The 21,343-nt window shown below is 43.3% G+C and overlaps 1 protein-coding gene across 4 annotated transcripts in view; it reads right to left on the reverse strand.

The window, feature by feature from the left end:
* asap1b (ArfGAP with SH3 domain, ankyrin repeat and PH domain 1b) overlaps nt 1–21,343 on the reverse strand; it is a 61,996-nt gene that overhangs the window by 2,907 nt on the left and 37,746 nt on the right. The window contains exons 11-26 of one of the 4 annotated variants that reach the window (XM_085763340.1): nt 21,228–21,297; nt 18,422–18,509; nt 18,129–18,177; nt 15,350–15,516; nt 11,283–11,416; nt 10,927–11,018; nt 10,649–10,835; nt 8,517–8,602; nt 7,508–7,623; nt 7,345–7,412; nt 6,500–6,607; nt 4,990–5,218; nt 2,788–2,856; nt 1,969–2,130; nt 252–330; nt 62–126 (exon numbers count right to left, since the gene is read on the reverse strand). In XM_085763340.1, coding sequence (XP_085619466.1) covers nt 62–126; nt 252–330; nt 1,969–2,130; nt 2,788–2,856; nt 4,990–5,218; nt 6,500–6,607; nt 7,345–7,412; nt 7,508–7,623; nt 8,517–8,602; nt 10,649–10,835; nt 10,927–11,018; nt 11,283–11,416; nt 15,350–15,516; nt 18,129–18,177; nt 18,422–18,509; nt 21,228–21,297 — 1,769 coding nt within the window. The remainder of the gene's footprint in view (nt 1–61; nt 127–251; nt 331–1,968; nt 2,131–2,787; nt 2,857–4,989; nt 5,219–6,499; nt 6,608–7,344; nt 7,413–7,507; nt 7,624–8,516; nt 8,603–10,648; nt 10,836–10,926; nt 11,019–11,282; nt 11,417–15,349; nt 15,517–18,128; nt 18,178–18,421; nt 18,510–21,227; nt 21,298–21,343) is intronic. The other 3 variants (XM_085763337.1, XM_085763338.1, XM_085763339.1) reach the window with 3 other exon arrangements.

Genomic DNA, 21,343 nt, shown 5'->3' on the forward strand with positions numbered 1-21,343 from the left:
CTCAACCACACACTTCATTTGAACAGCGTATGAGAAGACGTAAACTGGACGAGGACGGTACCTTTTTGAGGTAGTTTGGGAAGAACCCTTGGACCAAGTGTAGACTTTGTGTTGCTTGACGTAGTGCTGGGAAGATATTTTCAGATGATGTTAAAGGGGAAAAAAAACTAACAAGTAGCTCGAACCTCATCGGCTGGAATACATTTTATTATAGTGGCTTTGGATTTCAATGTGCTCTGTGTTTTTGGTACCTTTGCTGTTGAGGAATGCCTTCAAACTTGTTAGACACAGGAGACATCTTGCTGACTGGAGGCGGAGTGGAGTCGCTTCCTGAAATATCAATATTAATGACGACAAACAGATTACTCAACACCGTAATGGAGCATTAACAGAAGGGATTAAATTGATATAAATGTGGGAATAAATTAACATGCTGTGATGGTTAAAAAAAAATCAATGAGGGAGGCGTCATCTGGCTGAGCTTTCCATGAGCCCGTGGTGTTTGGAAACTGAGGTTGTGCAATGCCAAAGTGTCATTGCTTAACTAGTGGGTTTGGTGTTACAGTATGTGTGACACAAACACCACAGAGGACAAACAATTACAAGTGGAACAACAGTTAAAATCTCCCCATTGTACACATATGAGATAAAGGTTTACTGACTGAGGTGCATTTGATTTTGTTCCCTGATGCTTCACTTTTTGGGGGGATCTCAATGTTTTCCTAATGAACCCTGAGTAAGACAACTCATGAATGTCTCTACAAACAGTTAAAGGTCTGTTAAATGGCAGGATTTGTTTCATTTATGCATACAAGTAATTGCAATAAAAAAACCATAACACGATACAAAGGAAATACTAACCCCTCCCTGTTATATCTAACTGAGATATTTCTAAACTTGCCACCCAACAGCTGTGGCTGTGAAACTTTATATACAGAATAAAATATGTTGTTATTTGGGAGGGGCTGTTTTTTTTTTGTTTTTTTTTTTACTTTTAAGCAAGGCTCACATCACCATTGAACAACCCTTCAAACTGTATAAAAACACTCATGATCTGTGCAGGTCAGGGTAAACCCCCACTTAACCAATAAGAATCTAAACATCTGTAAACACTATAGAGCATTAAAATTCATTGAGAGTTTAATCTTTGACAAAATAATCTTTAAGAACAAGGTTGGTGAAATTCTGCAATTAGCTACTGTCAACAAACCCAGAGATCAAAGACTAAAACCAGAAATAAAAATTAATTGTATGTGAATTATATGTGTAGGCATTAAAGGCTTGATGTTATATTTCTCATGTTGCCATGCTGTCTCATCCATTAAAAATACACAGTCGAGCCAGATCGCTGCACTCGATGACATGTTCCTTCATTACCATGAACACTGGTACTGGAGTTTACATAAACAGTCCTCATTAATACTCATTAACGTGCCCATGGTGCATTAATATGTGCCTGCTAATAGCCGCTTACAAGTGCACTATTTATCCCTATTTGTGCAAAGTTAAAAACATGTTTATTAAGGACACTGGGTTTTTCTTAGGAACTCTATTTGTGAGGCATAAAAAAATGCCAATATTGCTTGGTTTGGTCTTTTTGTGGGTTTTGTTGGCAGTGTGAAAATATAGAATAACACCAGCTTTAGTATATGACTCAAAGTCCACCCAACATTTGGCTTTTTCTGGAGCTTTCAAGAGTATCTCAAGTTTCCTTCACTTGGTTCAGCTGTAATGGAGTTGGTTAATTGTGATCACATGACGACTGGTTGTACACCAGGTGATAAACAGGTGAAAGCTCTGGAAAAAACCCAGCATGTGGACCTTGAGTGAAGATTATTTTATCAAACTCTCTGAGCATGTTTATTTTTCAGAGCAGGACTATTAAAATCCTGCTGCAGCTCTGAAGAATGACGATACTCTGGCCTCAGGCTGGAGCCAGCCCTACTGTTACGAGTGGTGGCGTCTCACCCCCAGTCAAGCCCCCTTTACTGTGTGGACTGTGAGAGAGCGGGCTGGGTGGGTCAGACAGGGTGCGTTTGTGTCCAGGAGGTGGGGGCGGAGGCCTCTTCTTGGACAGGGTGGAGCTGCCTCCTGGTGTGAGTGTAGAGGGAGGGCCAGATGGGGGAGGAGCTGGAGGAGCGATACACAAAACACATGAGGTGATGAGGCCCCCCAAAAAATCAGCCTGTTTAACCCCCAAAACCCAGAGAAGGTAAAGGAGAGGAAGAGGATGACGAAACGTGGACAGGAGAGGAGGAGCTGTAAACTGGAAGAGGTTGTGTTCGCTGTCGGGACAAAATGAGGATGTACGATAATAACGCAAAACAAACAAACCAAGTACTGTCGGAAAAAACAACATAAATGTCTGGATGGGAATGCAAAATAATAAAAAGGGATGGTTTGATTTAGGGTGTGGGCGTGTTCTTTGGTGTGTCTATGAAGATGTATTTCTGTCTCTATTGGGACACCAAAGCGCTCACTGGTCACTATATATAGAGAGGGTGAGAGTGAGAAAGTGAGAGCAGCTAATAGAGAGCTCAGCCAGAGAGGAATCAGCTGTGGTAAAGAGTTTACAGCTCAAGGATGGAGGGACGTGATTGTAGAGAGATAAACAAAATCATGTAGGCGTCAAACACTTAACAGCTTGCCTACATGGTCCCTTTGTTTGCTTAACAAAACCGCCACCACCCTTAAAATATGAGCTGTAAAGGAAGAGACATCTTAGTGATAACTGTATATGGGGCACACAGCCGAGTAAGGGGGAGAACGTAAAAACAGGATATTCACTGATGTATGGTCGAGTGCCAGCCAGAGTGGCGTAGTGCGAATGAGAGCCAAGGAATGCCAAGTGTGGAGCTGAAAGAATAGAGAAACAAAAAAGAGAAAGAAAAGAGAGCGAGATGAGGAGTGTGGGAGAGAATCTACAGTATGTCAGTCTTAAAAAGAACTGCTCCCACACACTATAAAATAACAAGATGAAATCTTATCAGTGGCAAGCAAAGCAAAAAAGAGGAGAAACGGCGCGAAGCTGGCCCCGGGGGCGAGCTCTTCAGCACCTACTGAGAGAGAGAGAGAGAGAGAGAGAGAGAGAGAGAGAGAGAGAGAGAGAGAGAGAGAGAGAGCTGGGCTGCTAACCATGGGCATCAGAGGAGTTAGCATGTTCATCTACATGTATATGTTTGCCATTTAGCCTCTTATTCAGGCTTTTCATCTTATTTTTGCAGAAATCAAACTGAAAAACTTCACTTGTTTCCAATGCTATTTCAATCTTCACCTACACCTGAAGCAAAACGACATAAAACTTTGAAGCAAAGCAACATAAAACTTTGAACCTTCCCGGGGCTTTCCATAATCATTAGTAGCTTCTTTTCAAGCCCAAGGATCAAAGATGCTCGTGGAAATAAAAACAGTGACTCAATTTAGAGCTCCTACAAGGGTTGCTGCAGTGGAAAAACCAAGTGTCAGGTCAATGAAACTTTGCATTTCTCCACAAACCACAGCGGTGTGGACGTACTGTAGCCTTGGTATCAGCTCTATCAGTAGATTGTGTAGGGGCGGTGTCTTTTTTAGCTTTACCAGAGCTAAAAACACAACAAAACTGTAAATAAATAGAGGTGTGTCTGTCTGCACTTAAAGCTGCTATAGTTAGCATGTTAGCTAACTAGCTTTCTACCTGCAGTGTTAGCCTGCTGTTATTTGACCAAGGCGTGTTACATTAAATTAAAAAAAACAAACAATTATGCATAGCAACATGCTATTAGAGTTAGGTTAGCAGCTGTGCTCAGGTCGTCATTTGGCTTAGGGACATTTACTGTATAGTAACTGCAGTTTGTTCAGTTTTTCAATAATGAGACTCCAGGGAGGGGTTATGTCAGAGCTTTACTTGTTACAGGCCCTTTAAAGCAAATAAGCTAGAAACATTAAAAGTAATTCGGAGAATGAGTCTGCGATAATGAACTGGTTAGCAACAGCTACCAAAAATTGCTGACGAGTTCTCTTCAAAGGCTACTTGTGTTTACTTATGTGTGAAATTGAAAAACAATTGCCTTTAAAACCACCATTAAGTTTCCAGTGGTAAATCTGCCACTGTCACTTGAAACAGTGTACTGCATGCTAAGAAGGGAAATCCTGACATTGGCAGAAACTCCTTCATGAAGGATCAAATGAAACACGTTCATTTGCATTGGAAACAAGTGAGAGTTCACTCCTTTTGTTTTAAGAAAAATAAGATTTGAATGCAGAATACCGGATTAAATGACTTGTTAGGATGAAGGTTGGGCAGTTTAAGCTCTTGCGATGTTTAAAACCACTGACTAAAGCGGTGACTGTCAGTGTTTTAATTCCCTCCCAACAGGGGAGGAGTGTTATTTTTAATTCTAATACTGCAGAGACAGCACGCCCACAGTATATACAATCATGTGTGTGTGTGTATATATTGTGTTGAGGCTAATCATGAGGTGCGTATCCAGCTTCCTTTTCACACGCCTGACTACCCATTGCCACCCTGCCCTCTCCTGCAGCCATGTTTTCCTGAAGGTTTACTGTGTAAGCAATCTTAATGACACCTGCTTCCCGCCCTCTGATCTGTGTGTTGACAAATTGCATACCACTGTTGGGTGGGTGTGTGTGTGTGTGTGTGTGTGTGTGTGTGTGTGTGTGTGTGTGTTGACTGACTGACAGCACAAAGAAACTTTCCAGAAAAGTGATTACGAAGCATTCCTCTGTAGCTAATCCTGCCCTGGATATAATCAAACATTAACAGACATAATGAAGTCAATTTCACAGGCTGTCTTCTCTCTACAGTCATCAGACACAGTGCAGTATACACACAACCTTTAGACCATTTGCATTACAGGCTGACATTTGCAAAAGAGATAGTAGAACACGATCTCCTGGATTAACTGACTGTCAAGTTTATAGGCTGATAAAACCGGGTGCCGTCTGAACGTGGGTGCGGGTTTGGAGGCGCTCGGAGCAGGCAGTTCTGACCTTTGCCCTGGTTCCGCGGCGGCAGCGGCGGCCCGTCGGCCACGGGGGAGGAGGTGAGGTCTGTGGATGCGCTGTACATCTGGTTGGTGAAGGCGCTGTAGGACAAACGCTGCTGCTTGTCCCTTTGGCTGATGAAGCCCGGCAGGGAGAGCTTGTCGTGGGGGGAGAGGCTGGAGGAGTGGCAGAAGCTCTGAGGCCTCGGGGAGCGGTCCTTCTTGATGGGACTGGGCTGGAGAGGGAGACAACGCGACAGATGATGAGACTGAGCCGAAATCAGTTTGTGAAAATTCACTTGCTGTAATTCTACAGAGCTGACATGTTGATGATTTAAAATGTGGAAAATCTATCAGCAATTAAATCAATAGCGCTTATCTAACCTCCACGTAGTACACCCACAGTTTCCTACAGCATTTCAGTGATTGTGAATCTGCAGATGGGACCTGCTTCTTATCGCATTGCTAGTGCTAAAGGAAAATCTACCCTCCAATGTTCCTGCACTTTGTGTGTCACAAACCAATCACCTGTGGATTTGATGGATTTCAGGTTGAAATGCATTTAGATTCAAATTTGGTTGAATTTGCCTGAAATTGGACAGTTGTTAGACATCTGGGTCACATGTAACCATGGTTTCACCATAATTTCAATGGGTTATTCAATATGCAGTTAGAATCAGGGTCTTCTGAGATATAACCACTGAAATCAAATAAATTTGGCTCACTTTGTACCACATCACTGGCTGCACTGCACTAAGATGTTCTCAACTACTACTGTATATGAAATTGGCATATTCACTTTAACCATGGACTTCTGCTTCTACATAAATGAAGTTCTGGCAGTGCAAAGCTGGGAATCGAGAGAGAGGCCCTTGATCTTTGACTCTGCAGAACTGACAGAGGAAGGTGACATGATGATGCTTTAAAGTGATGAAAATCCATTTGCAGCTGAATCAATTGAAATCCAACCTCCGCAACCTTGGGAAATACATCCTAGGATGCTCTTTCCCTGTGTGTCAGTGTGCTGTTCAAGCGTTTTGTATAATGCAGATGTCTTTTGACTTTTTTCCATTATTTCCCCCCTACCTGCTCCATCTGATTCTTTAAGCACTATGTGTCCTGGCTGTGTTACGCTATGCTTAATTGAAGCTACTCTGAGAAAGAGAAATATCGGACTGCCTTCATTATTGATCTCTGCCTCCACATACATTAAGTCAATCAAGTGCAAACTGATCAATCTAGAAAGAAGCCTTTGTTCTAATGCAGGATATTACATCAAACCCTGACTTGTTGATGCTGTAAATTATTGGAAATGTATCTGTATTCCTGTGCTGTTTTATATTTGCTGCAGACATCTTACTCTATCAAATGAATTTGGAGGATTATCCATAAAAATAAAGGAAAATGTGCCACAAAAACACAAAAAGGGACCTGAAAAACATACAGAGTCTCCAACTCATTCACATCCACAGTACTGTAGTGTCAGTGCACAGTCAAGTGAGGATCTGTTCTCGAACCTTGTCATCAAGGTCGTCATCACTCTCGTCCATCTCCTCCAGTCTGAGGCTCCACTCGTACTCTACATGGATGTGAGGGTTGAACTTCCCTTCTGCAGCCTGCACAAGCTGATACACACACACACACACACACACACACACACACACACACACACACACACACACACACACACACACACACACACACACACACACACACACACACACACACAGAGGGACACAAAACATTCATCGGTTAAACTCATGCAAATGAGACAGTGTCCAAGGTCATGTCTTTAAAAGCCATGTTTAAAAGATATTCAGTTTACTAACATCTGTAGATGCTGGATATTTAAAAATAATTCTTTACCACAAAACACTATAAACGAGTGATAGGCGATACAGCAAAAACTAGAAATGAAAATGAAATAACGCTTAGAATTACAACATAAAACCTGACATGGACCTTCACCTCTAGGTATTCTTCAGTAGAAATGAGCAATTGCACAATATACAGAGGTATATTGCAAAATAAATTTGTTGGTACATTATTCATAAGAGATCCGACGCTGCATTTAAAGCTGCTTTTTTTGTCTGCACGTTCATAATAGCGTTAATAACCAACATACATCAACAATTATTTCCACTCTGCTGTCACTGTTGCCTGAGGCAGGACACAGACCTTTGACTGCCATCTAGTGTTGTGAATAATCTGCACAATAACCGCAATCAACAAATGTAAAGCCCTGTGTTTAATGTGAATTTAATCTTCACTGTTTTCTACATATTCATATATATATGTATATGTATAAAAAAAAGACCATTCAATTCTGTGCTGTGATGTCCTGAAGCGGTCCTGTACTTACTGCCTCCTCACACTGACTGTTCCTCAGTCGCCTGGCAACATCCAGCGCCGTCTCTCCATTCTGATTGGCTGGAGGGAGCAGAGGGATAATCAACAGTTAGGGGTCTGATGCGTGCGCACAGAGAGGACATTAAAGAGAGGATGAACGCCGACATGTGACTCACTGATGTCAGTGGCCGGTTTGCCCCTCAGGAGTAACTTGAGGCACTCGGGCTTCTCGTACATGCAGCAGTAATGCAGGGCGGTGTTCCCCCATTCCGTCTGCTTATCCAGGTTACCGCTGAGAGAGACACACACAAACACACACACACACACACGGTCAGGACACAGGTCACAAGCCTGAGGGTGTTTTCCAGGCTTCAGGTTAATGTGTTATTACCCAGGATTCTGTGTTTTAGCATGAGGTAAAATGGCTGGAAACAACACAGATCTTTCTTTTCCTTTAAAAATCTCCAGAAAGAAAACCCAAAAAAGTCTTTAAAACAGTAAATCAGGATCTACTGTAGGTAATGAGATTTAAAAAAACAAAACAAATAACTATATTAAAAAATAACGACAGACAGACAAGCCGACCCTGCATTAGCTGTGCAAAACTCAACTTCATGCTACTCGGTTACAGCGGGTAAATATTCCCTTTTAGGTCTCCTGCATCTCCCAGAGAAATGCTTTAAATAATGAGGGCAAAGCATGACATCATATAAGCACAGCTATTAATTAATGAGAGGGTCCCGCTTCTTCTTCTTCTTCTTCTTCCTCCGTGTGGAGGGTGGGTGCAGCAGGAGCAGTGGTGGGTAAACAATTGAAAAGAGAGGAATAAATTAAGGCAGAGAACAAGTGCTTGACCCATTTCTGTTTGCCTTGTGGGAATCTGAGCTGAGCTGTGCAGCACTAAGCTTTCCCCTGCACTTCCACTGCTTTATCACAGACCGGGGTGCAGAACAAGAAGGAACTCACTGCAGACAGACAGAACGTATTCAGAGCGACGTTTTTTTTCCCCCGTTAAAGTGTTGTTTACTACATAATTCAGCCGTAAACCACTGATGCGTTTAAAGACATTCTGACAGCTGTTTAACTCGCAGGAAAAGCCGAAGCCGGTCCACGTGCTTATGTAATTATACAATACTATCCTGACTTACTCATGCAAAAGGCTCTTTAAAAAAAAAAAAAAAGTACCTGTTCTGCACAAGGAAGTCCACCAAGTGCAGTGAGGTCTGGTCAGCAGTCCGTACAGAGTAGTGCAGTGCTGTCTCTCCGACTTCCTGCAGGGGGCCATCAAACACAGCAAAGACACGGTGAGACAATCTTGGGCAGCATCCATTCTGTATTCTCTCCCTCTCTGTGTCTCTTTCAGCATTTAAACAAGCTGCAGTAAACAAAATGGCTCCTAAAAATAACATTTCTACATGCACAAAACTCAGATTTGCCCATTTTGGTGTTATTTTCATGTGATTTTGATGTTTTAAAACCGGATGTGGATTTTTATTCCTTTTGGATGCGACATTTGAGATGGAGATGAAAGATTACATTTATGGAGGAAGCAGCGGTTGCGTGCATGCGTTGTGGATCTGGTGGCGACTGTAGAGTAAAAGCATGAGCTGCATTTAGTCGTGCATTCCTGTCAGGCTATCTGTGTCTAGGTTTAGAAGGGGGGGGGGGATGTGGGATGTCACTGTGCTGTCTGCAGCCATTCAGATGTACTGACAGCAGCAGATTAGATATCGGTGAGTCAGACTTCATAGCGCAGACAGGAGCAGCAGCAGCAGCAGCAGCAGCAGCAGCAGCAGCAGCAGCAGCAGCTCCCTCTGTCACCAAACGACATCCTCTTTTATTCTGCTGCAGCATTGTACTCTTAATTTTTCATTAGAGAAGAACCATGTCTGCGTTATAAAACCATCGACCCATTTATGTCAGATTAACTCTGACCACCCAGGTTGTTTACGCTTCGGTATCTTCACCATCTACTGCCTGTTATTTAACTTCCATTTATGCCTGAAGCAGCGGTGCAACAGCTACGAGGAAACAAAGAGAAAACAGGCTGAACCGCAGAGTAAAAAAATAAAAAACAGACACATGAATTGAGCCACCCCAGATGCCGTCATTTAAGTAAATATGGACTCAGCAGAGATGGTGTCCTACAAACGTGGTGGAGGTTACTGCATGTCACCACCTGCTGGTGAAGCTATCCGGATGACTCAAAATTTTCCAGCGGTTACGCCCCATTTCTGCCCACCAAATAATTCACCGACTGGCAGAGATGTGTCAGCGTTGGTGGATGGGAACAAACCTCACATGAGGATGAACCACTGCAGCAGCATGTGTGAGAGGAGGAGGAGGAGGAGGAGGAGGAGGAGGTGGTGGTTTCCTGGCTTTGTAGTTTAGTATGGGGTCACTGAGTGTCACAGAAATATACGGTGGAGGTTATGGAAAGAGGCTGACATGAAGCCGAGGTTCCTGGCGACATAGTGACCAAGATCGTCAATGTTACATGATATGTAATGTTGTATCTTGGTCATGGTCTTCTGAGAAATCTTCAAGGGCCGGTTCACCCAGATAACAAAACCGAAAAAACACATACTGTACCTCCACAGCACACAGATACTTTGGGTTATTTTTGCTGAAGTGCTATTGCTAATGTGTATTTACAAAAAGAAATGTGAATAACCTGTAAATCCACAGATCTTCCTGTCAATTTCATTCATTTCTTTGGTAGAAAGTAATTCCAATGAAAACTGCAACAGTTTTGATTTGAGAAACTATTAAGTTGAATCCCAAAATCTTATACCTCACTGCAGGGGATCATGAAGTTGTTTTCGAGGTAAATTCATGCAAAACCGCTGATATGCGTTCCTGGCAAGCAGTCTCTGCCTCGAAAACAACTCTGTCTCGTAACGTTGTGTTATTATCTCATAGCGTGGTGAATGTGCAGGTCACAACTTGTCCACCAGAGCGTTTTGGAGTTGTTGGATTGTGTATTTGATGAGTTTGATGAGGGAAACCAAGAAATCCCATTAGCCTCCGTAGCGTAGCTCTGAGCAGCTTGCGGCTCTGCTCCGCCGTTCTAAAAAATAGCTTGCACCGACAATTAAAGGTAACGAACCTACTGCTATGACTATAGGGATTATGGCAATGGGCCAATTTGCCAAAATGTTGAACTATCCCTTTAAAGTGAAACATTTAGATATTACAACGTAAATCTGAAGTGCTCAGAAACTGCATAGGAGCCTAAACAGGATGTGGTGAAGTGATGAAAAAAATATGCAGAGGGTCAATAGGTCTCGTCCGGCGCCTTTAGAGGTCAGACTCACCGGCCCCGCCTCTGGGAGTGGCTCCATAAGCTCCACCCCCTCTGCATAGACCTGGATGAGGGACAGCAGGTCCCTGGACTGGACCGCCTCAAACAGCTCGATCATTTTAGCTGCCGCAGACGAGCACGTCTTCCTAGCATACTTGTGGTCCACATACTTAGCGTTGATGAACTCCTTCCTCACCGTCCTGTGGGCAAAACATCACACATTAAAAAAAAAGAAGAGAGGTTTTGAATGAAAAGGAATTCAGCTGGTTATAAAACTCAAAGAGGACTTACATGTCACTGGAGGGAGTGGGCTTTGGTGAAGGGGAAGGGAGGTTTCCCTCCATGATCTCATTGAAACTACTGTTCCCTACATTCTTGGCCAGCTGGGGGAGAAAGAGGGAAAAGTCAGTCATCGAATCACAGCAATGTGAAAAGCCAGAGCAGCGTTTGCTTGTGTTCAGAGACACAGTGAGTACGAAACCCTGCTGCTTTAGGGATCAGAGTCTGCACTATTCTCTGTTTCCACTACTCTTTCATTATTTCTAATATTTCACTAGAGATGAAAATAGTAGAGGGTGTGGACTGCTGCTTCTCCCCCAAAAAAAAACGACTATTTATTCTCTCTGCAGACCATTTCTCTGACTCACCAAGAGTTCTGAGGTTCCCAGCTTGTCGAGCTCCATGGACTGGATGCGGGAGATGTGGACCCCCATCTCTCGGTGGATGCCAGAGCACTCGATGCAGGTGAGAATCCCCAGGTTGGTGGAAAGCCACTTAGGGTCTACAAACACAGACAACATAAAAAACACATGTTAGTCATTTAATCGTATACAGTTTCTACAGTTACTGCCTAATGCAGGCCCTGTAAAACTATTTAGAAACGTCTCAGATTTAAGCCTAAAAACCACATGACTCAATGAGCACTGAAAGCTGGTAAATCAAGATGCTGCTCCTCTAGTGCCACCAGAAACTGTGTGAATTAAAATCTTTACGGCAACAAATGTAATAAAAATCATATTAACAGAATAAAAGAGATTGTTCAGCAATAAAACCGACGTGTCATGACCCTCAGTGAAAATAGATTTTGTGTGGCTACATTGTATTCTGGCTCTTTAAGGCCGCCTGGTAGAGAAAATGGTTTCTCTCTGTCTCTACAATTGATTCATTCCTGTGTGATTGTTGAACCTGGGAGAAAAATAGTTAGCCTTGATAGAAGCTATTACGTTTGAAGTGTGAGGGACCTACATCAAAACCACAGACATCAATGTTTAACAGCAGATGAAGCTCTTTTTTTTTGCTTCAAAACTCCTTTATAACTGCACAGGGAGTCTCTTATGCGACTTAACATTGTGTACATTCTGGTGCTTTTCTGTGTGAACAAGAGAAACACATTTAGCACACGAACAGAAATGAAAAAAAGCGTTATCATCGGTAGCCGTTTTTATTTGACAGGTCATTTTGTGCTTTTTTAAAAATTAAAACATTATATTTGCCACTTCCTGCAGACAGAGAACTTCATAAATCCCACGAGAATTTAATTTTAACAAGAAAGATCTAAGTGGTTTCTTTAATGCAGCTCCATTTATTAATCCTGTGACATTGCATCACATCAAATATTTGATAAATCTGTATTTGTGCTTACATGTGATGCTTCAAACAAAGCTAATTTATTGACTTGATAACATTTATTTTTATATGCAAATCAGCAACACACATTTCAAGCAGAGAGCTGTGGGCGGCACGGCGGTGACTGCGGTCTCGTCACACAGCGGGAGGCAGATAAAGTCCGTTGCATAACCGACAGATCAATCTAAAAAGGCACAAGCGCTGTGCTTGAGATGTACCAGCGGGGACTTCACGCGGCGCCCTCTGCAGCGCTGTGGATGACCGCCGCCGCCGCCTGATGCTGTGATGCAATCTGGGAGATTTAAGCTTAAACGTAAAGCTCGGCCATGTCGGCTGTGAGCTCGGTGACGGCGTGGTGAGGAGAGGGAGGGATGTCGATCTGTCTCAGCCCGACACACGGTTTTTCATACATTTTTCCAGACCCTATTTTCCAGACTTCTCGGTAAAAAAAATTCAAATAATTTGTGACTTGAACGTGAATTTGTGTGATTTGAGTAATTAGATGTGTATCATGTAAATAAACTATGCAATTTATTTTATTTATTGATTTTCATTATTCTGAATTTGCATGCCATTATGTCCCCAAGTAATTTCCAGGAGATTGTAGATACAATAGTGCATGCAGAATAATTAACCCAAATAACTTCAGATAAGACCAAACACAGATAAGTATTAAAATAAATATATTGCCATACAATAGTTTCCATTTTCCATACTTTTCCATACTTGCGTAGGAACCCTGCTGACATGTTCCCACTGTTGGGTCGGTGTTGTAAATATTTCTTTGATGCTAAGTAAGTAAGTTAGTAAGTTACACAATAAAATATTGTGCTTTTATTTTGAATTAGAGATTTGTTGTAGCGTTTAGACGTTAAAGCAGAAGTAAGTGATATATTTGTGTTAATATAAGTCTTAAATAGTTATATCTTCTGACAGCGATCACTTACATAGAGTGTTTGGTCTGAAACACGGGTCTGTCAGTCACTCTGCTCTGCTCTGAGCCCAGGAGAAAACATTTATCGTATCCTACAGTTTTTATCCAATGAGGAGAGAGGACGGCATGCAGGGCTGTGTGTGCAGCCAAGGGACGCCGTGAATGTGGCGACGTAGGGACGAGGACTGTTATGGTGCGTTCAAGGAAACTCGTATTTTTCCGACCGTGAAGTGGTACCAGTTCGATCTGGTACTAGTTCACCGGTCAGAAGTTACGAGTGGCCGTTATAGTGACTTTCACCGGTAAAACAGGTCGGAAAAACACGAGTGGGTTGCCTGAAACGCTACAAAGTCGTAAGTTGTGACTTGAAGCTGTAATTTACGATTTCAAAAGCCTGCCTGGAACGCAGCATTAGCGAAAACGACCGGACCACTTACTTCTGCTTTAAGTATGTACAAAGAATCTTCTGGTTGCTCCGTAATGGATCTTTGCCTTTCCTCCTCGTCTTTTTATGTCGGCTTTGTTAATCTTCCTTATAACCATTCAGTGTTGGGGCGGTGCGTGGCGCAGTGGTTAAAGCGGCCGCCCCATGGAGAGGTTCGAATCCCGCGTCGGGCAGACCTTTCCTGCATGTCATTCCCCCTCTATCTGCCTCCCTCTTTCCTGTCTATCTCACTGTGTACTATCCAATAAAGGTAAAAAGGCCAAAAAGGGGGCGGTGCGTGGCACAGTGGTTAAGGCGGGCGCCCCATGTAGAGGCTACAGTCCTCAACGCAGGCGTCCCCGGTTCGAGTCCCACGTCGGGCAGACCTTTCCTGCATGTCATTCCCCCTCTCTCTGCCTCCCCCTTTCCTGTCTATCTCTACCATGGCTATCAAATAAAAAAAAATATTAAAAAATATTAAAAAATATTTAAAAAAAAAAAAAAAAAAAACATTCAGTGTTTACATATTTTAATCGGTCTGAATGATACACGGTAGTGATTTTTTTTTGAAGCTCCAACAGTCGGAGGCAGTCCCCAAAAAACGAGTGAGTCACACACAGAACACAGATCACAAGCAGGCACTTGCACATATTTACGCAGCACAATGAACCGATGCGAGCTGGTGATAGGTCACCATGTGCATGTTAAGCATGATGAGTGGATGCGCGGTGACCTCTATAGCTGTTGAACACTAATGCTGCAGAGCTGTACGTTACAGAGAGGGAGAGAGAGAGAGGGACCGTGGGAGGAAGTCAAAGAAGATGGAGTCGTCCTCTTTCTAGGAGACGACCTTTTCAAAGTCACCGTAACGACCTTTCAAACCGTGAAGTTAATTTTAGGCGCGGAGGTAAAGAGACGCACATCAGCGCCGGGCCGGGTGTCGGCCGCTGAAAAATCGATTGTGATTTCGCCCGAGTGAAAAGAGGAGCTCACATGTTGGTGGTGTTACTACGGCGAGCGTGTGCGCTGCAGCAGCCAGAGTCTGGACGTGACAAACGACCTCCCCTCCTCTGCAGATTTCAGGGGTCGTCGGAGCGTGTGTGACTTATGTAACAACGTGATGTAATGATGTTGTTTCTCAAAGCGAAGAAATGTTTTTTTTCCCCCTCGGAGCATAAAGTCCTCCCGTCGGTCCGAGCTGCTGCGTGTGTTTGTGTTGACAGAGGAGAACGTGCGCGCGCGCGTGTGTGTGTGCATGAGTGTGTGTGTGTGTGTGTGTGTGTGTGTGTGTGGTAAGTGTCAGAGGGCCTGAATGTCTACACCACCACTCCTGAGTGCTGAGTCTTTGCTTCCTACTGTGGGGGAGGACCGGGATCGGGTTGTGTCAAGCACACACACACACACACACACACACACACACACACTTGTTCGCTGAAGACTGCTGGGGGATTTTGCAGTGCAGTTTGTCAGTTTGTTCAGATGCCGTCTAACTCAAGGACGGGGAGTTCAAGGTAGCCGTGACACCGCAATGAAATCAAGACTGCTGCTTGGATGTAAATAAAACATTTGCTAACGGCTGAATCTGAAAAATGCTGAAGTGGAGCTGTTTCGTCTTTTCCTGGAACAAGGTGAGGGTTGACTAAGCATAAAACAGGAAGAGGATGTGTGTACTGCACAAGGAGGCCTCTCCGGACACACACACACACAAAGAGCAGAGCAGAGGTACACACCTGTGGCTCCGCAGTCGCAGCAGATTTCGTTGCCCGGCATGCGCAGCACGTCTTCTATGATGGCTTTGGTGAGGTCCTCTAAACCGTCCTCGCCTCCGCTGCTCTGCTCGCCGCGGAACGCCATGTTCAACGCCTCCTCCTTACTGTTGGTCAGCACCGAGATCCAGCTGTGGAGGGAACACAATTCAAATGGTGTTATAATATGATGATAATATAAAATATAATAGTGTTATCATAGTAATATTTCAAATGGTGTTATAATAATAATCACTTATTTGTATAGCACATTTCATACAATTATTGTAGCACAAAGTACTTCACAATAAAAGAAGGAACATTAAAGAACATAAGAACATTTAAAAAAAACATGACAAGAAAAGAAAAGAGATAAAAACAACAATAAAAGAAAGAAAATATTATCTTGCCTTCCAGTGTACTCTGAGATTTCGGCTAGGATTTTTTGTCCCTGGCTAGTTAGAGGCTAATCAAAGGCTAGGGTGAACAGATACGTTTTAGCTTACTTTTAAAGATATTCATTGAGTTGGCTTCCCTGATATCTAAAGGGAGTGTGTTCCAGAGTTTAGGGGCGTAGGTAACAAAAGCTATCACCACCAGTAGATGATCCAAGTGTTGTTGGAGGCTGATACTGTAGTTAATAAGGGAGCTGGCGATGTAATTTAGCCCATGAAGTGCCTTGTATACAAGGAGCAGGATCATGAAGTCAATTCTAGATGCTACAGGAAGCCAATGCAGTTACTCTCTCTTCCTGGTTCTGGTTACCAACCGAGTGGCAGAGTTTTGAATGAGCTGAAGTCTTTCTGTGGTGCTTTTAGGGCGGCCAGTAAAAGGCAACATTGCAGTAGTTGAGTCTGCTTGAGATGAAGGCACGTATTCGTTTTTCAGCATCTTTTTGATTTATAAATATTTGCAAAATAAAATAAAAAAGAAATCTCAGAAAAGTTTGTTGTACTTGTAAATCCGTTCTCATGAATGTGACATTTTTCATTATACACATTTATCAATAGATCTTTAACCAAGTCTGTGGTGGTTGTGTGTGAGTTGTGCACACAGGAAATACTGCAGCTGACTATCAAACACAATCCGCTCCCACGCTCTGCCCACTCAACTGGCCCACACTCACACTCACACCTACACAGACACACAAAGTGGGCTTTATGAGGCTGACGTCAGCACTTCCTATGTCAGTGTCAATCAAAGCTGCCTGTTGAGACGCAGGCCAGACAAGACAGGGAGTGGGCACGCAAACCGCGACGCGTTAGATTGTCTGTTTATCCGCTTGTGTGAAAAAAACAAGATATTTTAATCCAGAGATGCGTAGGTGTGCAGCTGCCGAGCCAAAGCACTTCTGTGTTTACTTATAATATGCATTATAATATGCTCCCAGCTTAATTGAGGGGGGTGAGCGTGATTGCACGGAGCGGCGCAGGAGCCCTATGGAATACTAAATATTTCATGGAAAATCCCGTGAAGACGCTGCCGCAGCAGTTGGAGGTGCGTGACAGAACCGGCAGAGAGGAGCACCGAGCTGCATCCCAGAGGACTGCGTGTGCATGGAGGCACAGAGTGTTCAAGCAGCACTGAAACGAGCCGCGCAAAAACCGCAGCGTGGAAGAGAAGAAAGCTCCCGGCATCAGAGGAAGAACACGGCAGCCCAGAACAAAAGTGTCAGAAATCAAAGAGTGTTTCAAGAGAGTTTTTTAGTCTAGACGACTCGCGACGACTCGGTAAGACTGAATTCATTTCCCTTTTTTAATGAATCAGGTGTTTCCCCTTCTACAAGCAACACAAAGTTGACCTGTCAGGATATTCCCCAAATTTTGAGGCAAATAAATCCCTCATGAGAAAGATCATCCATCTACATTCATGAAGCCTGAGAGTGTAATTAGCATGGAGCTGAAATCAATTGAGCGAAGATTTATCACAAACTATTATGATGATAATGATTCATTACAATTGTTAAAAAGGATTCTGAGGATTTTGTTCTTTTCTGTGAATATTTTTTTTTGGTTTAATTTGACAAAATAATCACACTGAAGTCATTATCTTGTCCTTTAGGGGATTTCATTTGCATAAACCATCTCAAACACATGTTTCACTTGTTTCCTGCAACAGTAAACACAGATATTAGCTCCATCAATTAGCTCTTTTAGCTGACTGCAAAAACCAAGGACCTCCTAATTGGAGCTAACTAAGCTAGCTGACTGACTAACTACTTATTAATCTGCATTAATTTATTAATCTGCAGTAGTCACAAACACACATTACTACTTATACTTTACTGAAAAACTGAATAAACTTTGTTACGTGTGACAAATGTGGAAAAAATGTCCCTTAACAATTAGCACTAGCACAACTACTGAAGAAATCCACAAAACTAACTGACTGTGTGATAACATTATAAAGCATTAGATTAATTACTACTATCCCAGCGTGACTGTGTGTGTTTCTGCTCATTAAAAGGTCCATGTGTGGGACTGCATGGGAACCAACCGTTTGAGGGTGCAATGACCTGAATGAGTGCAGAACACACTCCCCACTGCCACCCACACTCAACTGCCACAAACCAAAACACATCCTGTTTGTAAGAATGACGGTGAAATAATTAAATTAGGTGAAATGTCGGACAGAAAGTGAAAGAGATGAAGAAAACGTCTCTTTATGTAGCAAAACTTACAAATGTTAGGAAATAAGGATAAAACTTTGACGAGCAGAACATTAGTATGCGTTTTTCTGGGCACAGTGACTCTGAAGTACTCACATAACAAACTCTTGTTCATCCTCAGCTTGGAAATGATATGTCCGGTTATCTGTGGGAAAACCAGGATGTTGAATAAGCAAATGATCTTGCATTTTAACAAGAAGCAGCCGGCATACAGTAAACTATTCAAATATATCATAGTCATGTTATAGCTGTTGTACAAGTTCTTTTCCCTTCATGTTTTCTTGATTAAGCAGGAATTCTCCCTCTTTTAAGCAGGCTTACATCTATAAAACTGACCCGCTCTGACAGTTATAGTAGTGAAACGTACAGCATGTGTGTGCTGGACTTACGAGAAATGAGATCAAAGCACTTCCTGTCCTCTGAGCTGGGTTTGACCTGGCAGGTGAGCAGGTTGAGTTTGACCGGCTGCCTGTTGGACTGGAAACAGAAACACATACAGCTTCATTAAAAAAAACAAAAAATGAGTCAGCTCTTCAGGTTACACGCACAATATAACACACCAAAGTCTCAAAGTCTATTATGTACGATGCAAAGTATCATGTATCGTTTTTTAAACAAGATATGTATTTGTTATTCGACACTTCTCCTGTGAAAAGTCACCCAGTCCGACAACAAAGCCGAACAAGGCTTCTCTAGTTCCCACTGAGGAACGAGACAGTGCTGGCTGGGCTGTGTACTGTAATAATGGACCCAGTTGGCACATGCACACTGAGCATTGTCTCCTGCCAGTGGGGCCGGGCAGAGGCGGGGCCGGTGCACGTGCTAATGAAATGCTAACAGGCGATGATGAGCCTCAGAGCTTGGCCGGCCCACTGGCGTCCCGCCATGTCAACGAGAGTCACCTAGAGTTCAGCTGCTACAAGGGCTGGGGGAAAAAAAACACACTTGCAGGGTGGTAAACTGCCCCCAGACAGAGAGATGTGATTATAAGGTCTACCACGCAGGCCAGATCACACAGAAAGGGGAAAGATTAAGTCCTTCAATAGAGCAGACTGGAGGGGGGAAACCTTTCATATCATATCTGAGGCAACCACTTCCCCTTCTCTAGCGCACAGTGACCGTATCGTGTTTGAGCCGGCCGCAGTGTGGAGGCTCGTATCGCGCTCACATCCCAACGCTATAAAAACAGCAAATGAGGACAATAAAAATGCACACGCCCCGCGATCTCATCGGTCATGATCATTACGCACCGCCAGAGCTGATCCTCCCTGCTGCTTTTCAGCTGGAACAACTGTGTGTGTTGGTAAACAAGCCTCCAGAAGGACGAGCTCGGTGGCTAAACCAACAAGCTGAGTCACTGCTGAGGACCAGCAGTGAAAGTTAGTACCAAGCTCAAATTCAAATACATATATCTGTGGATATGAGATAAAATATTTATGCAAAAAGCTGCAGTCTATTGTTTACCATGCTCGCCATGCTAGCTCAGCTGTGGCCTGACACTTGTTTCCTCAGAACAATACTATTGGTGTGGCTGAATACTAGGCCTAAGTGTCCTAATCTGTTATGTTTACATGAGATACCAAAGCATAGAAATATTTTAAATGACGATCATTTGAGATGTACACAAAATGCTGTTTTTTCCATCTGTAACTCAAACTCCTGCTGAATTATTCATGTGTTTGCACTGTGGGTTCTTCTAATCTATGTTGCAGGCACTTTTTTCATTTCACTCACAGTACAAATATCTCAGAGAAGCTCCTGCAAACAGCATGAGGCCACAAACCAGGGCATTTTATTTTATTGTATTAAGCAGATGACATTTTCTTTCTCAAAGCCGCAAAAATCAAATAGTTAATACCTTTTATAGAGAAGGTCATGTGATTGATAACCAGTACAGGCAAATAAATCCCTGGGAGATTGACGGGTTTGATGTATAATCTTCTTAGGTTGTGTCTCATTGTATTCGATGTAAAGAAATGACATGAAACTGCAGAGAAGTCACATAATTGTTAAAAATATATATACATGGGTTGTTTTAAATCTGCAATGTTCTGCATTAATCCAAATGTATTGTTTGGTGGCCTGTTCATTCACATAAGCGACTTGGCCTGCTGATAAATAAATGAATAAGTAAAATAAAAGCAATTATGTACATATGACAAATTCTCTGTTTGCTTTTTATTCTCTTATTTCTAATATGATATGGACAAGTCATCTTTGTCTGATGGTGATGATACGGCTATGTTATGTTGTATGTAGGTCTGAGGAAGCTCCCTTAATCTGTTTGATAAATAAAGACTTTATTTTCCAAGCTTCTGACAATGTGGGATTTCCTCCTTAATTATTTATTCTATGACGGCTTGTTTCCAATGTGGGTTTCCCCCCAAAATGTACACAAGATAGCAGAGGGGCATCTTGGGAGGACATCACTCTCAAAACAACAGCATAGATATAATTTGATGATTATTAGAGCAGTGGAGCACAGCTAAAATGCATGGTATCTTATTTTGAAAAACCCTTGTTGATTCTTCCAGCTGAATGCGACGTTTCCTGTTTTTCCATCAGTGTGGATTTTTCTGATGGTGTGAGCGCGATGAGACACCTGCCACGGCTCTGCCACAATTAGCTAAATGCTCTGATTGTGCCTAAGCCTCTAATTGTTTGAAGCTCGGTGGGAAGCCATCGAGCGACGAGGTGTCACAGAATGAACTCGGATCTGAATCCGGCTTTGGATTCCTGCAGTCTGCAAAGGAAAGAGAACATCGCTGTGAGCTGTGAGCTGCAGCCGCCGCTGCCGCACAAGGGAGGAGACGACGGCGCAGACGTGCCAGCGTATACAGTACGCTCGCACTCGCTCTGAGATGACTCACCGAGGCGCAGCAGCAGCAGCAGTGCAAGAGGAGGGGGGAGGGGTGGTGGTGGTGGTGGTGGGGGCTCGGCGGTTGTGGCGAGGGGGGAAGGGGGTGTTGGGGTGGCACTGTTGCCATGACAACCCATCTATGTCAGCTCTGCTCTCCCAGCTTCCCAGATTGAGAGAGCCCAACACAACCTCCTGCCGCGTGATGCGCCTCCCTTTGATTTGCGCAGTTACTTGTGAGGGGTCAGGGAGTTCACGTGTGTGTGTGCGTGTGCGTGTGTGTGTGTGTGTGTGTGTGTGTGTGTATGCGTGTGCGTGTGCGTGCATCTTGTACTCACTGTGGCATGAGAGATGGTGAGCATGCCCCCCTTCACTGAGCACTGCCTCCTCTGCCACACCTTCCTCAGCCTGTGAGAGGAGAGGAGAGGAGAGGAGAGGGTTGGGGTGAGGTTGG

Source organism: Trachurus japonicus, chromosome 20 (assembly GCF_045865225.1).
Source record: "Trachurus japonicus isolate A0001 chromosome 20, Traja_1.0".
Lineage (NCBI taxonomy): Eukaryota > Metazoa > Chordata > Actinopteri > Carangiformes > Carangidae > Trachurus > Trachurus japonicus.